At 48.9% G+C, this 17,662-nt stretch overlaps 1 protein-coding gene across 3 annotated transcripts in view; it reads left to right on the forward strand.

Moving 5' to 3' along the window:
* The window catches only part of LOC105503322 (chromosome unknown open reading frame, human C10orf90), a 241,141-nt gene that overhangs the window by 202,999 nt on the left and 20,480 nt on the right, over window positions 1–17,662 (forward strand). For all 3 annotated transcript variants that reach the window (XM_011930181.1, XM_011930184.1, XM_011930182.1), the window contains 3 exons: window positions 5,539–5,829; window positions 9,166–9,338; window positions 11,526–11,703. In XM_011930181.1, the coding sequence (XP_011785571.1) occupies window positions 5,539–5,829; window positions 9,166–9,338; window positions 11,526–11,703 (642 nt within the window). The remainder of the gene's footprint in view (window positions 1–5,538; window positions 5,830–9,165; window positions 9,339–11,525; window positions 11,704–17,662) is intronic.

Here is a 17,662-nt window from a genome sequence, read left to right on the forward strand (position 1 = left end):
TTTCAGTAGAGTTAGAGTCTTACTATGTTGCCCAGGCTGGGCTTGAACTCCTGTGCTCAAGCAATCCTCCTGCCTCAGCCTCCCAACATGCTGGGATTACATGTTTGAGTCACCACGCTCAACCTCTTGCTTCTTAAAAGGCTACAAATTAACTTGACTTTATTTTATTTCATCTTCTATGTATTGTAATTGGAGGTGGTTTTAGGTTTTTTCTCTCTCCTTTAAAAGTAAAAGAATAAAGCAAACAACACTTGCTTGAAAAGCTGTGCGATTAGAGTGCTCATTGTTACTGCCTCTTCCTTCCTCTTTCGTGGCCTCCATGTCCACGGATGAGCATGCATCTTGCAAAAGAATGCCTTCCCTGCTCCTCTGCAGCACGCAACATGCAGAAAAATGCCTTCTCCCCCTCTGCAACATGCAACCTGCAGAAGAATGCCTTTCCCTCCACTGCAGGACACCGCATGCAGAAGAATGCCTTCCCTTCTTCTCTGCAGCATGCAACCTGCAGAAGAATGCCTTTTCCACCGCTGCAGTATGCAACATGCAAAAGAATGCCTCCCCTCTGCATTATGCAACATGGAGAATAATGCCTTCCCCACCTCTGCAGCATGCAACACGCAGAAGAATACCTCCCCCCCGCAGTACACAACACGCAACAGAATGCCTTCCTTCCCCTCTGCAGCAGCCTCTCACTTGCCAAAAGGACACAGCAAAAGAGAGTTCTCAACTCACCTGCAGGTGCCCATGCAGAGTGGGTGTTCAACAGACACCCAAGCCTGCCAACCTCCCTTAACTGGTTTACAGTTAGATGCTGTAGTTTTGGGGCTGGCTGGAGGAGAACCCAGGTGAGAGGAAGAGGTGAGATGCTACGTATAAAATGCAGACCTGAGAGCTTTGCAAAGCTGTTGAGGGCAGAAGGCAGTCTGGGGCTGCTTGTGTTCATGGCAAAGAGCATTAGGGCTCTTAGGAGATACTGAGGGCCACCCTGCAGTTGAGTTGAGAAATTGATGTTTATGCTGATGGCCCGGAGACAACAACACAAGCTTGGGTTACTGGAGCTCTTAAGACACAGTTGGTTGTAAGATGGCCCAGATTCTGCAGGGAGAAAACGTCACTGCCCGGAACATCAGCCTATGGAGGAAATGTGTGGTTTACACTCAGGGAGGCCTGCTTTGTTCAGAAAGGTCTTTTTGGTCGAGTGGTTGGTTGAAGTCTGTTTTAAGAGGGCAGGAGGCTGCACAGAGCTGACTCAAAACCTCAGAGACAATCTTTCTCTTCCTGAATGAATGAATGTTCTAAAGAGCTAAGTTTCATCTTCAATACGAGACTATCTTTAACACAATTTAAACTAATCTGGATATAAAGGATTCTAATGCGAGTTCTGTATGTTACTTACCTGCCTTCGGCTATGAAAGTTCCCGGGGCAGCTAGCTGTACCCTCCCGGCTCGCGTGTCTGCTTTTCATAGTTTTCTTGCTCTTCCTCTGAGATGTGACTGACAGTCTTGCTGTCGTACTGGTTTCTCTCCTTAGCAACCACTCATGCTTTCTGGTTTTCTACTGTGAACAAAATTGCCACGGTTATGAGAACTGTGTGCATGTGGGGAGCCACTGGCTCAACAGGGGCTCATATAAGAACATCAAAGATTTGTACGATATTTGGAGAGACACAATAAAGTATCTTTTTCTATCAGATTGGCTAATGGCGGCATTTTCTGGCCAATGGAGGTAAAATGTCCTGAGAAAGATCCACCTTTTTCTCATGTTGTCCTAAGGACCTGCATGGGCTGGCGGTGTCCCCACCTAGCCCAGATCCATGCCACTTCTCGGCTGTTCTTGGTGATGTGTCATTGAGGTCCTTGAAATTCCACCACCCCCAGTCCCTGCCCTGCATGGGTTTCCATAGGGCTCACGTTTCACTGCAGGTGAACTTATCCCTAAGGCCTACAGCTGAACATGGTGAGGTCAGGAACAGAAAATCCAGACCAGCCTGCTCCCATAATGCTACTGCCTGCCAGCATGTCCGGACACATGCCAGCCCTGCCTGATGCCAACCGTGATCATCCCCTGGTGTCCAGGACTCATTCATCCCTTGCTACTTTCTTCCCCAGCATCTTATCCTATAAACTCACATGAAAGCTATGGCCCAGCCAACCTGCTGAAGCCTCCTCTGGAAGCTTTTATCTAACAGATACAAGGATGTCCTTACCTTAAAACAGCTAGCTTTTGCTGGACGTGGTGGCTCATGCCTGTAATTCCAGCACTTTAGGAGGCTGAGGCGGGGAGATCATGAGGTCAAGAGATCAAGACCATCCTGGCCAACATATTAAAACTCTGTCTCCACTGAAAATACAAGAATTAGCTGGGCATGGTGGCGGGCACCTATAATCCCAGCTACTCAGGAGGCTGAGGCAGGAGAATGGCTTGAACCCAGAAGGCAGAGGTTGCAGTGAGCCGAGACTGCCACTTCAAGCTGGCGACAGAACAAGACTCTGTCTCAAAAAAAAAAAAAAAAAAAAAAGCTAGCTTTGTGCTTGCTAGTCAGAATTTTGGTATAAAAACATATTGGTTAAGGGTAGCTACATAGGTGGGAAAATTAGAGACAAAAGGAATATGGAGTAACCCACAGTTGAGGTGAGTGGTCCTGTCTCGTAGAATGTGGGTGGGTGCCATCCAAGAGCAGCTCAGATGTCTGAAGCCCCGGAAATATTCCACTTCTTAATCTAGGAGGTAACTTTGTGGGTGCTCTGTTTAATAGCTTTACATTGTAAATATAATGTATTTCGCAATAAAAGTGAACTTGAGGAAAGCATAAATGGGTACTGCATCATGACCCAAGGGGCTCTTCTATGAGTTCAATAGAAGGAATTCATAACTGTTGGGCAGAATCCTTTGGTTGGTTTTAGTTCACTTCCTGCTGCATAGCTCAATTCTAGGATAATCAAGTTTGTGAGATTGTTGCACTGTGGCATGTCAACCAAATTGAGAAAAGGGGATATGGGGAATGTTTCTATTTAAAGGAAAGTCATGATGTCCTTTAAACCCTCTCCATGTGGCAGACTCAGGAGCAGGACTTTGAACGCCCATCCGGTGGATGGAAATGCCTGGGATAGGTGACTTCGTTGGCAGGCTGCTCTCGAGGTGGCCAGAGCCTGCGGTGTCCATGGGTCCTCACTGGGGTGATGCAGTTTGGAATGTTGGGCATGAACAGAGAACGCTCAGTCCCACCCACACGTGGAGTGCATGAGAGGAGAAGAGCACATGTGCCGCCTTGTCCTGCGAGGGTCCACCTGAGGGTGACTGCACAGCTGACGATTGTACGTTTCAGAATGCAGGAAATGAGACCTGATCAATCAGTTGTCAGAAAAGTCCTTCTTTGGCTGCATATTTCTTTTCTCCAGTGCACTAACTACCTTCTATTTTCTCTGAGTTGGTTTAACTCTTTCAAGTCACAGCCTGAACATCTGACTTACATAAGCTCATTCACATAAAAAGTTACAGTAAACCAGAGATAGATAAATAGATATATGATAGATAGATTAAAATATTGATCAGTTGATCTTATAAATCTATAAATAAATACGTTAATTTAAAAAAATCTAACTCCAGGATGAATCCTATCACCTGGCAGATTGAGACTGCATCACTGATAACTAATTTGGTTTTTGATTCTGTCAGAGAGCTCTAACAAAAGAAGGTGATGTATGACTGTTTTGGGCTTCTTCTGTCTGCAATATTTTGTACTTAAACGGAACCAATGTTTTGAAATAAAAGTCTGGAAACATTTTTCTGGACAGTTTAGCAAAGCCAACTTTACAATAGGTAGACAAACATCTCCAAATGACAAAGGCTGATAACACTTTCTTTCTTTTTGGTACTTTCTATGTATCCAACACTGGGGCCTGCAGGCGCTTTTGACCTACATTTTGTTTATTTGCGTGTAAGAACGTGGAAAGCTGGGTTTCCCCTCTTGGTGAATAAGAAAATTGATGGCCTTCAGGTGGCCTCACCTGTGCTGGATCCCACGGCCAGGAAGGTGCTTTGGGGGCCCTCTCACCCTAGAGTCTTTGCTCTTGCTCTTCCCTCTGTCCTACACAGCCTGGCCTTGCCCCACACAGCCTGTTCCCACTGGCTGGAGCAGTGGGGACTCCAGGACAGAGGGGGTAGAACAAATGACAGACTTCTGAGAAATTGATGAGAGAGGTTGGTAGTGGTGAGCCCGATTCCTTTTTATATATAAGACATTTGAGAAAACATAGCAAGAATGTTCTTATAACTTCTATTGTTCCAGGGATTCCCAGTATGTTTTTTGCTGTCCCAACACACAGGAAGGCTAGGCCGCATTCCCACTGGCAGCAATGGCAGGGCCATTTCTCTCGGGTGGCATCAGCATGGGGGGCTGACAACTTGGTGCAGTCCCTCCCTTATTTAAAAAGAATAACTCTTTAAAAAATGTATAGGGCATTCCAAAATAAAAGAGGTTTAAAAAAATCAAAGCGTACAAAATGGGTGGTGAAAAGAAAGCCTGTTTTCCACTGCCAATTCCTAGTGTTACATTGCCCTCTCCTGAGACAGCACAGTCTCCCGCCTGTTCTGTGTCCTTTGAGAGATATCTGAGGCTAAAAGCATTTACTGGGGAAGCACACTGTCCTGCATTTTGCTTTGTTCACTAGATAATGTATCTTACAGATTAACCCACATCCACACAAGAGCATCTGCCTCATTCTTTTTAACCGTTGCAGAGCATGGATGTACCATAATTTATTTAATTAGTCCCCTATCAATGGACATACGGTGGTTCCCAGGCCTTTGATAGTACAATGTGGAAACAAGCGACATGTTGTACACGTCTTTAAACCCACCGCTTTATTAGAGCTCTGCACGTTGACCCGATAAACTGTTTCCTACCTCTGTATTTACCATAGTACGTAACTTGGCACCAATGCTTCTGCAATAGTAATCATAACGAACATTTATTCAGCTGATTGTGCATCAGGTACTGTGCTAAACACTCTATATGAGTTACTGTTTCATTATAACATTACCTCAATTTTCATATTTGAGATTTATATAATATAGATATGTTGTTATATATAATATAATCATATAAATTATATAAAAGATATAATTTGTTATAGAAGTAAACTTATTACAGAAACCTAAATAATATAATAATAAATAATTTAATATTAGTCCATTATATTATTGCCTCACCTCAATTTTATAGGTGAGACTGGAAAGTTTAAATGTAGCAGAGGTGGGATTTGAATTCAGGTACTCTGGCCCCAGAATCAAGGTGCTAACTCACTTTATTACTCACTGAAGATAATGTAATATGAGTTCCTAAGGACACCACCGAGCACAGTCTCTTTCAAGCCCCATCCAGGACAGCGCTGTATAGAGATGGAGCTCCTAACTGAACTTGCAGTACTGTGCTCCCCCTCAAGTTTGTCCCGAGCAAAGCACCCTGTGCGGTAGAAGTCAGTACTTTAGATTGGATTCATAAGAGATTTTGAGCACAATTCTCATTTTATTTTTAGTACACACAAAAGTATTTTCTGGAAGCAGCAAGAGGCAGCAAGGAGAAGCATGCATGACTCTGTCTGCTCCTCCAGTGGAACAGAAGCCCACTAGACATTTCCTTCCCATTGGGGATAGCTCTCCAAGCGATGACTGTCTGTCTGGAGACCTTTCTGAACCCACAGAGAGACGACATCAAAGCTTCCTGAAACCCAGAATCCTTTTTCCTGGGTTTCTTTGCCCCTTACAAGATGTATGTGCATCTCCACAGGAAGACACTGGTGTTCAGATAGAAAGCAAGTGCCCCAAAGGTAAGGAGCGAGGGTGGTGGGTGACATCATTCTGTCCTGACAGTCGATAAAAAGTTGTTGATTGCCTACTTGGACCTTGTGCACACAGTCACTGTTCACCTGAAGAAGCCTTCCCTTCTCCAACTGGGAGAGCAGAGAGGGGACAAATTGTTGCCACGTAAGAACCTCCCAAGCACCCAGGAGGCAGCCCTATGTGGGTCAGGGATTTTTCAAGCCCACTGTGTGCAAGGCCAGTACCCACTGTGGCTGAGAGAAGACCACACCCAGGTGCGCAGCAGACTCACAGGCTCAGCTAAGAAAAGTTGGAGATGCAGGTGTGTGTGGCTGCTCTGAAGGCAGCAGGTCCACTGGGTTGACTGTGGCCCGGTGACTGACTAGCAGGGATAATGACTAAGGGGCGAGGCTCCCACAGGTGCCCAGCACTTAACAAGCATGAGACACTGGAACTCACGTGCCCAAAAGGTAGGTCCCAAACTCAGCCTCCCACAGAAGAAGAAACCAAGAATTAGAACACAGTCATCATTTCTCTGGGCGTCAAGTTGCTGACCACTACTAAATGGTGCAACAATGATATAGAAAGGACATGAGAACACATTGGAAAAACATCCTGTGGCACCTGGTTGTGTCAGCAGGAAAATTTATATTTCCTATCACTCTAAAGATGTTCTCTAAGAACTACGGAAAAGGACAGAAAGATATCAGCTTGGGCTGTAAAATTTAAATTGGTTATGGCAATTGATAAAAGTAAATTTCACTTGGAACCCGAGTTAATCCCTAGCTTCTCATTCATTAATCGTTTAGAGAAGCATTTATTAAGCATCTACTGCATGCCAGACACTGTGCTTTGTATCCCCTGCCCTCTAGGCTCTCAGTTGGTCAGGAAACAGCAGCATAGTTCTGTCTGTGTGATGGGCCATGGGGAAGCCGAGGACAGCCCCTGACACTCCGAGGAGGGTCTGTGTGATGGGCCATGGGGAAGCCGAGGACAGCCCCTGACACTCCGAGGAGGGTCTGGGTGATGGGCCATGGGGAAGCCGAGGAGAGCCCCTGACACTCCGAGGAGGGTCTGGGTGATGGGCCATGGGGAAGCCGAGGACAGCCCCTGATGGGCCATGGGGAAGCCGAGGACAGCCCCTGACACTCCGAGGAGGGTTTAGGTGATGGGCCATGGGGAAGCCGAGGACAGCCCCTGACACTCCAAGGAGGGTCTGTGCAGAGGCACCTTTGCCAAGGAAGTGATCTGAACAGGAACTTGAAAGTATATTTGACATTTTCAAATCAGACTGAGGGCAGAGGGAAAAGTACACACGAAACAAGGAACTGGGACAGGAAGAACGTGGTTGACATGGGGACCTGCAGAGGGTCGGGCCAGGACGCAAGGGTTGTGGGGGTGGCAGCGGCTGGCGTGAGTCTGCAGGGGTCACGTGCATCAGGTTGGAAGGCCTTTCTAAACGCACTTAGGAAGTCTGGATTGAAGGCAGAGCCAAGCCTTTGCAAAGGAAGAGACATAATTAGATTTGCTCAAGAGGAAACTACTGCCTCGTGCGCAATGTGGAGGACAGATGGGAGAGGAGCGCGGCTGGGGGCTGAGGCCCAGCCGATGAGGAGAGTGTGGAGTCGCTGTGCAGGAGGGGCCGCGGCTGCAGAGACACTCAGGATCCAGGGATGGGTCTTTGAGCAGTGGAAAGGCGGGAGTGTTAGGGTTGGCCCTGGGGTTTCTGGTTCTGGTGCTGGGGAGAATGATGGAGAAGGAGGCAGAGAAATTGTGGCTTCCTCCCCTGTGTACAGGGTGAACTAGAAAACGTGCTCACAAGAAGACATGGAAGCAGTATGGCAGAAGGCAAGATTAACTCCACAGGAGGGGCTTGGGGCTAGTGTTAGGCCTGAAGGGGCAGCGGGAGACAGGGGGTGGGTGGGGCAGAGTGGTCACAGGGAAATTTTCCAGAAGGCACCAGAGCAAATGCTCAGAAAAATGAAAGAGCGTGACTGGAAACGTAAGTGGTGTGCTGTTAGAGACTCCAAAGCGACTGCTGCTGGTGGGATGCCCACCGTGAACGGCCATGGAAAGTCTACTTGGCTTGGGCTTGTAGGTAACAGGAACTGTGGGTGGGTCTTGAGCAGAGGTTGGACAGCTGACCCAGGCAAGAGACGACCCAGGCATAAATGGTGAGTTGTAGTCGTTGTAATCGTGGAGACGCATCCCATGGACAGGTGAGCCTCCAGAAGGCCACCTCCACACTGGCCACAGAATGAGCTCCTTTTGGGCACCTAGCCTGGTGCTGTGGAGAGAAGGAGGGTGGATGTGATACGGTCCAGCCCTCGAGGGAGTCCTAGCTGGTGGGGTGAAAACATCATCTTCCAACCCCTTCCCCGGTTAGATGCTGCTGAGTGAGCGATGTGTGTTCCCTGGGGTGACGTAGCAGAGGCAGGGATGGGTCCTGCCTTGGGAAGGGGAGGGAGGCTTTTGGAAGGTTTGGACTTAGCCTGGAGGTGGGAGTCCACTGGGCAGAGGAATCAAAGGGGCTTTATGAAGATAGGCGAGTATGTGGGTGAGGAGTGAGGGAGAGGCTGCCATGCGTTTCAGAACTGGGGTGGTTTCAGGGTGCTGTGTTGAGGGGAAGGTGCAGTGAGGCAAGCAGTGGGGCTCATATGGGAGGGGCGGACTAAGGACAGAGTGAAGGACGTTGTGTTGCAGACTGAGGCCAGTAAGTGCCCAGTGAATACTCATTAATCCCCAATCCATCAGAAACGATCCTGCCTGAGATGCTATTGGATCCATTCATTTCTGGACCCTTTCCACAAGGGAAAGTCAAAATGGCCCCAGGAAGAGCCCAAAACCAGCCTTGAGCGAGAAGTCATCCCAATGACTTATGCAAAGCCAGTGGTCGTCTCCAGCAAGTGCAGGGGAGGGCTCTCTAATTGAATACCAGCACTCTGTCCTTATATCATCAGTGTAGCAAGCACTGGCTAGATTAATACACTGTCCCAAAACAACCCAACTGTGATAATTGGACAGGACACACTTAATATGAAGCACCGAATAGAAAAGTTTCTTTTCATTTTGAGCAAAGCCATCCTAACCGTCAGAAGCCTAGGGAATACCTCCCTGGCATAATTAGCCGGTCCTGAAGTCTGGCTGAATGCAAATGCTCTTCCTTGTGACCAGGGCGGCCGGGGGCTCTGTGACGAGGCATGATCTTGTCAGCTTAACGAGGCCCATTAATAATCCACTGGCGTTTCTATTTTCAAAATTGTCTTCTGTGTCTAATGGTATTGAGGAGTCAAGCGAAAATCACTTGGTGCCCTCTAAATGGGATTCTAAATCTTCTCTCCTAGGAGATTACACGTGCTGTGACTTGGTTGTAAAAATAAAGGAATGTAAGAAGAGTGAGGACCCCACCACGCCTGAGCCCTCCACAGCAGCACCCCCTGAGAGAGCAGGGAGCCCTGGCCTGTCCGAAGACTGTTCTGAGCCTCAGCAAACGCCTGCAAGATCCTTGACCTTGCAAGTAAGGCCTTCTGTGTGTCCTGGCTTGATTCCTGCCAAAGGGAGAGATTTCCTAGGGAGTCCGTGAGCACACAACCTCACTTCCACCTCTGAGGCTGGAAACCTGATTTCACTTCACAGCAGCTATGTGACTGGGAAGGTCCTCTAAGCTTTCTGGGCTACTCTGTCACTGTTTGAATAATGGAGATAATGACACTGACTCCTCCAGGTTAGAATGAAGATCAAATACTATCAGTAGTGACAGTGACAGCAGCAGTGATGGATGCTCCAGCCTTCCACAGGTCACTTCCTAGGCATCAGTGCCTCCAATCCATGCAAGACTCCCAGGAGGTAGGAGCCTGTAGGAGCTCCAGATCTCAGTGTCTTCAGATGAGGACACAGATTTTGAGAGGTGAAGTTGCCCAAGGTCACATGGTCATGAATGGAAGGATAGGAAAGGTTTAGTTTGGCATCTTTTCCCAATTGCTTTATAAAATGTAATATGTACACATTTTATAAAATTTAAAAATACAGAGAAATAAAAATTAGGAGGGCAAACAACCTCAGAGAAAGTCTCTGCTAACTGTATTGCACAGCTAGCCACACCTTCTTGGAAGGCACTTAATAAGTTTGCAAACCTCTCTGCAGTTGCAGTTGTGGAGATGGCTCCACTGGCTGGCTCCTGTACCCAGGGGGCCTTGGTGGGACCTGGGTGAGGCATTCATGCTGCCCTCAAAGTCCCCAAGGACATTCTTGGTGGAGTGGGCCGCCAAGGCAGAAGCTACACCTGAGCCACCAGTCTGTTCCTAAGGGTTATCTCTTTAGGCATGGAACTCTCTTGAAGCTTCAGCACATCCAGTGACTTATACCTTGTGGTTCTGTGTTCCTGGTGGCTGGCATCATGTGGGGAGCTGGCCGAGAAGACTTCTTCCCTAGCATAGCTGCCAGGGATACATATGTGACACAGACTGAGCCCACAGTTCTTCCCCCTGGGCACACTGAACTCCCAGAGGAAGAGGAAGGGGACAGAGGAACGTTTTGGTCGTGGCAGCGCACCCAGCGAGCCTTTGCTGAGCGTATATATATATACGTGCAGGACTCCTACTGTGTGAGTGATGCATTGTTAATGAGACATGGCCCGTGACTTCCTGGAGCTCACAGCCTAGCACCGAGGTAAATGTGTGACTCACTGTTGCTCAAGCCCATCGGTGAAGCACCATGCTGTGACTCAACAGGGCATTTCAAAAGGTATTCCTGGGGTAGTTGGAACTTGAACCAATGGCTATGGGTGGTACTTCAGGCCGGGGACAACTTGAGCAGAGACACTCAGAAATATTAAGTTAAGACCATAAAAAGCAGTGCAGGAAATGAATGGGGTTCCGACGGATGGGTCGTTACCATGTGATCTACCAAACTACCATGAGCCTCAGTTTTTGCATCTGTCAAATGGAAAGAAATATGCCTGCCTTCGTGAACAGCTGTGGGACTCCAGGAAGTGATGAATACACAACGAGCACCTAGCCCAGTGTCTGGAACACAGCGGAATGGCAGTTGTTAGTCTTGTTCAGGAGACTTGTGTGGGTGGCTTGGTGCATGGAGGTGGGAGTGGAGACAGGGACTTCTGACATGGTTTGTGGAGCTCACAGAACCTTCTGCATAGGCTAAGGTTTCCTCCCAACTCTTTCTACCCAGGAGGAGGAGCTGTTTCCTTTTGCCGCAGTTGTGGTGCCTCTGAAAGGGCGTGTTTTTCACACTGAGTGAATGATCTGTGTCTGTGCTTCTTGGGGCTTCCAAGTGCAACAGAAGCAAGTGACTCAGCACCTCCGTTCCCTCCACACCCATGTCTCTTTGGAATACAGAATGTAGGGCTCTTGGATTGTCTTTTGGGAACAAATGACTCAGCAGGGTAGAAAGAGGAATGGGCGGACGTTGCCTCTGTACTCCCGGCTTTGATGCCAGTTGCCGGTCAATCCTGCTGCAGCAGGGGTCTCAGCGCTGGCCAGGCCTGACCCCCAGGACCTGTGTTGTCAACGTGCCTGTTACCCTCTTTACACAAGGATGTGGAGGAAAATTGTGACGTACTTTTGCACCGTGGCTTTTGGTCTCGGAGTGTCATGCTTGCCATCAGCTTCCTGTCCACATCAGACAGATGTGTTGCCTTTCTGTGTCACTGCTCTTAAAAATGACATGTTTTCTTTGCTTTGCATAGGAAGCACTAGAAGTTCGTAAGCCTCAGTTCATTTCTCGCTCACAAGAACGGCTGAAAAAGCTCGAGCACATGGTCCAGCAGAGGAAAGCCCAGCGGAAGGAGGACCTGAGGCAGAAGCAGAGCGTCCTTCCCATCCGCACCAGCAAGAAGCAGTTCACAGTTCCCCATCCTCTGAGTGGTAAGCTGCAGGTGGCTTGTGGAGACTGGAAAAGACCAGGGGCTGTGGGGAGGTGTTCCTGGAGCTGGAGGCTTCGCTCAGGGGTGATGGTTCTGAATGATGCCACTGACATATGCAGAACCTGTTATGGCTCCAAGTGGCTGACCCTCAGCATCATAAAGCCTATTCTTGGAGCCAGCCCATTTTGAGAGATCACATATGGGCATTGAGCTCAGCAGAAACAACTTGGGACACCAATTTACCATTACAGCTGGGACAGAGGCCACACCACTATAGCAGCCAGGGTAGCAAGTTCAAATTCTTGGCTCCCAATAGATATTTGCAAGAGATCCCCTTTGCCCTTTATAGATTGCAAAACAGATCTCGGGGTGAGAGGTTGACTCCAGCTTGTCTACATCAACATTCGTCATCTTGAAACCCCTTTCCTGCTGTGAGCTCAGAGGATGCATGGCCAGCTTCCCAGCACTGTGAGGCCAGTGTCACACTGACCCTGTGAGGCAGGGCACTTCCTTACTCACTGGAGAGGGAGTTATCAGGAACCTTCTCTGGGTGCCATACTGGGAGCAAGACTGACCTCAGTCCCTTCTTCATGGAGCTTATAAACAGACTATTAAACTAGCAAGAATAACAAAAAGTAATGAGGGTACGGATGGGGGACATCAGAGCACATACTTAGTGACTGCCAACCCAAATCTTAAAATCTGGAGGCCTGGAGAAACCCCAGTTTTATTCCTTTGGATAGAGGAATGAGATCTTTCTTCCTAGGAAAATGTTTTGGCCCCTAGGAGGTGAAATCATGAGTATAACTCAGAATAAAAGTCTTTTGGGGAAATAACCGTATTCAATAAAGTGCAGCTTAGCAAACATTACCAAGATCTTATTCCGGGTGCCTGGGGGACTGAGGAAAAGGGTGTTGTCATAGAATTCCTGTGAACCTCCCCAGTCTATGGGCAGACTAAGTCTCCTTCCCTCCACCAGAACTCTGCTGGTGGAGCTGTCTAAAGACCTCGGGGAGGAATGAATTTGAATGCATCCTTCCCTGTGGCTAAATATTTGCCAAGACACCTGCTGCTCCCTCCGCATGACAATTTCTAGTATACTAACAAAAGGGGGTTTGCAAAGAGCTCCCCATGGGAAAACGTGTCTCTAACCAGAGCTGTAAGTCCATTGGCAGATACAGGTTCAATGGGGATACAGTTTCCAGGAGGCTGTTTCATCTCTGGCCCAATAAAGAGAAAACTGGGTTCAGGCACAGACTTCTCAAGTTGTTGTGAGAACCACAGCCAGCACCAGGAGACCTCTGGGGCCTCCAGTGCCTACACTGGCCCTGGGCAGTGTTGGGTGTTGGTGCCCAGGCTGTGTGGGCCACTCAGCCTCGATAGTTCTGAAGATGCTACTTGAGAGCATGGTTAGGCTACTAAATTTGTGGTCAGCAAATATAGAATGACGCTACTTTAGAGCTCAAGACTCAGGTACACACACAGAAAGGCGCTGAGGGCTTCCTTTTCAGTCAGGTCCCTTCACTTTGTGTGGGAAGAAACAGAGACGCAGAGACCTTAGGGAATCTGTTTAGTGTGGTGCCGCGCTGGGCTTCTCCTCTCCTGGGCCAGCACCTCCCGGCTGTGCCATTCTACCGGCCACAAGTGGTCTGGGACACCGTCACCCCAAGTGCCAGAGGCAATGTGGCCTTGGCCATCTGTACTGGTTTCCTAGGGCTGCTGTGAGAAATCACCAAACACAAGGCTTAAAAGAACAGGACCCGGCAGGGCGCAGTGGCTCACGCCTGTAATTCCAGCAGTTTGGGAGGCCGAGGTGGGTGGATCCCTTGAGCCCAGGAGTTCAAGACCAGCCTGGCAACATGGAGAAATCCTGTCTCTACAAAAAGTACAAAACTTGGCCAGGCATGAAAGTGCATGCCTGTAGTCCCAGCTACTTGGGAGGCTGAGGTGCGAGGATCACCTGAGCCTGGCTGGGTCATGGCTGCAGTGAGCCGTGATCGCACCACTTTACTCCAGCCTGGGCAACAGAGCGCAAGACGGTGTCTCGGAAAAAGGAAAATACAAAACCAAAAAAAACAAAAACAACAACAACAACAACAAAAAACAAGCCCAGAAACATTTTTTTGTAGTTCTGGAGGCCAGAAGTCAAAATCAAGGTTTCCACAGGGTTGGTTACTTTCTAGAGGCTCAGTGGGCAATCCCGTGTCCAGCCTCGCTCTCTGCTCCTGGCGGCTTCCTGCAGTCCTCAGTGTTCCTTGCTTTGTAGATACAGCACTATAGTCTCTGCCTCTGTCTCCACATAGCCGTCTTCCCTGCGTCTGTGTCTCTATGTTCAAATTTCCTTTCCTCATAAAGACGACAGTCTTTGGATTAGGGCTACCCTCATCCAGTCAGACCTCATTTTAACTTGATTACCTCTGCAAAGACCCTATTTCTAAAGAAGTCACATTCAGAGTTATGGGGGATTAGGACTTAAACATTATCTTTTTGTTGGGGAGACACCATTTTACTCGTTATATCATCCAACTGGTGTTTGCCCAAAACAAATATCCTTACAAGTTCACATTCCTTTAAATGAAAATCTTAAAATTGTATATAATAAAAGGTAACCAGGCTCAGTTCAGAATGTTAACTAACTGAATACCTTTTACTCCCCAAATTCCAAGACAGTCCTGGCAACCAGCATGCTCTCAAAGTGGGACTTGGCCAACATGGGTTTTATGGCCACCCTGACCATCCCTGTGGTATTTATGTGTTGATGAGAGCTTTACTTTTGGGTTTGTTTGTGTTAGGTCAGTGAAATCAGACAACCTCTGAAACCAGAGCCTCATACAAGCTCGGTCAAGTGAGAAGAAATGTTTAAGGCCCTATTAAACAAGTCTGCAGCACACATCTTGTCTTCAGCCTGTCTGCTGGCAAGATGATAAAAGTAAAATGCAGATGTTTTTCTTGCATGCTAAATTAGTTAATAAATCATATGCGTGAACGAGCTCTGGCTACAGCGTCAAGGCATCTGCTGAAAAGAAGACTCCTATTTGCTTTTGGTGCTGGGGTAGCTGCCTCTGATCGGGGCTTGTCCAGCAGTCTTGTCTCAGGAGCAGAACCTGAAAGCTTCAGGTGGGAGCCTCAGCAGCTGACAATGCCAGAGAAGCCAGTCCCTGGACTTGCAGGGGATGACTATGGTGAGAACCAGGGAACCAGCTGTACTTTATGATAGCTAGTGAATTCTGAGCACCTTTGAGGCCAGGGGAAGAGTGCTGCATGTGGGTGAGTGTTAGTTAGGGTTAGGGCTCCTTGTTTGGAGGCAGGAAAATTTTCATGAACAACTGGGGACTCTAGAGGGACCAGGAAGTAGCACTGTCAAGGTCCTAGCTACAGTCCGTAGCCTGTCTTGACTATCTTGTCACCTGTGGTTTGAACTCTCGAAGCCAATAAATACAATGCAGAAGTCTCTCTCCTCACCCGGGAGCTACCTGGGCCACCTTCCCATGGCTCTAGCAGTGACAGAAGGAACTTCTTTGTCCATCTCTTCAGCATACCTTGTTTGAGAACCCACACAGTGCTAGGCACAGTCCCTAGTCTGCCCACCTTGTGGGGAAGCAGGCGGGTGAAGAGGCAATGCTCATAGGATTCTCATAGTGCCATGAAAGGGGTTTGCTGAGGTTGTTGTGGAATCTCATAGATGGTAGCCTTGCTCCCAACCTGGGGAGGAAGGTTCCCGACTTGGGGGAGAACCATGCCAATGGGGCAGGGTGGGTGAGGAGGGGAACACACGGTGAAGAAAGGAGGCTGGGGATATGCAGTTTAGCTATGATTGGATGGTAAAATGGGGATGGGTGGGGAGGCGAAGGGGCCAAAGAGGAGCCCAAGGAAAGATGAACTGTAGATGTGGCTAAGTGTAACCTTATTCTGAGGTCAAAAGCAGGGCTGGGAACTGGTAGTGTAGCTTCAGGTGTGACATGATGAGGGTGGGGCCTGGGCAGGACAGTGGGATGAGGAAGGTGGTGGATGCCAGGGCTTCTCAGGTAGAGGGATCAGTGGGAGGTGGTGATTGTGAGATGCGGAGGACGGAGGCTGACACCCACAGACGCCAAGGGAAGGTGGCAGGAGAGCTGGCCTTTGCTTTCAAGTCTCTGACATTAGGAACACTCCAACCCACGGGCCTCTCTCCTCCCCAAGTCAGGGCTCTACCTGTGCAATTCACCAGAGTTGCCTGGAAGCAATAAGCAAGGCTTCTCCATCATCACCACGCAGCTCCTGGGGTCCCAAGTGGATTGGGTCGTGTTCAAAGGCCGGCCATAACCTGGGAATTAGTGTGTTCCAGAACTTGTCATTGCTCCGCCTTACAGGGGGAATCCAGAGCAGGATAGGCTGAAAATAATTGTGAAGCATCAGGCACAGCCCCTGCAGATTATGGTGGGGACAGTGCCTGCAAGTATTAGGGGGTATAGTCCCCGCAGGTGGGAGGGGTACAGCCCCTGCAGGTAGGGGACACAGCCTCTGCAGGCAGTAGGGGGCACAGGCCCTGCAGGCAGTAGTGGGTATAGCATCTGCAGGTCATAGGGCGCACAGCCCCTGCAGGCAGTAGGGGTACAGCTCCTATAGACAGTAGGGGTAAACCATAGCTTACAGGCAGTACGGGGTCAGCCTGTGCATAGGGGCACAGCCTTTGCAGATTGTAGAAGGTACAGCGCTTGTAGGTAGTCAAGGTACAACCTCTGCAGGTCATAGGAACAGAGTTCCTGCAAGTTGTGGAGGGTATAGCCCCTGCAGGCAATAGGGGGTTCAGCATTTGTAGGTCATAGGGGGTATAGGCCCTGAAGGCAGTAGGGGTACAATGCCTACAGATCATAGGGGTACAGTCTTTGCAAGTCATAGGGTTACATCTCCTGCAAGTCATATGGGTACAGCCCCTGCAGGTCATAGGGGTATATCCCCTGCAGGTAGTAGGGGGCAGAGCCACTGCAGGCAGTAAGGATACAGTCCCTGTGTTCATAGGGGGTACCATATCTGCAGATTACAGGTGCTCAGTCACTGGCAGTCTTCACCATGCCCTGTTGACACAATTGTGCCTGTATCCTGTGCCCACTGGAGCTCATCAAACTGGCCCTGGCTATCTCCTTCCAGGCTGGGGGCCCAGCTTCAGAGCCTCCCTGGATTCCATCCCTCACCCCTGGATTCCATCCCTCACCCCAAAACCCAGACCCCTCTCAGCCTGACTCTGCCCACTCTCACCCTTGCCAGTTGGTCTCACTTCTTGTCCTTCCTTCGCTCCCAAAACATTCATGATCAGGGTTCCCAAACCGCCGGAGAGAAGCCTGTCTGTCGCTCCTCCTCTCTGTGCTATAAAATCCTGCCTAACCTTACAAGCCCCTCTCAAGTCCAGCCTTTTTATTCAACCCTTACCCCCAGACCCTTTCCTGTGCTTCCTGTAACACCTGAGCTGGGCTCTGGTGGCTTTCATCTCTCAGCTGAGCGCTTTGCTATGAATTACTGTTGCTGCCTGTACTCACTACAGTTAACTCAGCCTGAGAGTGCTCAAACTCAGCCCATGTTGCCCCCTTCTGTTCTCAGCTCATTTCCTCCTCTGAGGACACCTGTCAGGGTCCTCCTCCATGGCTCTCTCAGTTTGTCTCCTTAACTTTCGAATGTGTAGAAAACCCTTCAGGAACATCCCCTTCTTCCACAAAGCCCTCCTGACTCCCATCCTGTCTTTCTGCCCTTCACTCCCTCTCCTTTCCTCTCACTCCCATTTGAACACTCTTGGCATCCTGGTATTCTTGCATCCTTCCAGATCACCTGCCTTCTTCCCTTCTTCACTTTGGCTTAAGGTTGTGTGGTTGTGTTGGAAAACCTTCTAGATTGTAAGAGCTGGTGGGCATACTTCACGCCAAATCACTGCGAGAGGCCCTGCTGCATCTAACACAACAGACAGAATTCATCCAAATTGCATTATCCAC

Source organism: Colobus angolensis, unplaced genomic scaffold (genome assembly GCF_000951035.1).
Source record: "Colobus angolensis palliatus isolate OR3802 unplaced genomic scaffold, Cang.pa_1.0 Scaffold85, whole genome shotgun sequence".
In the NCBI taxonomy this organism is placed as follows: domain Eukaryota; kingdom Metazoa; phylum Chordata; class Mammalia; order Primates; family Cercopithecidae; genus Colobus; species Colobus angolensis.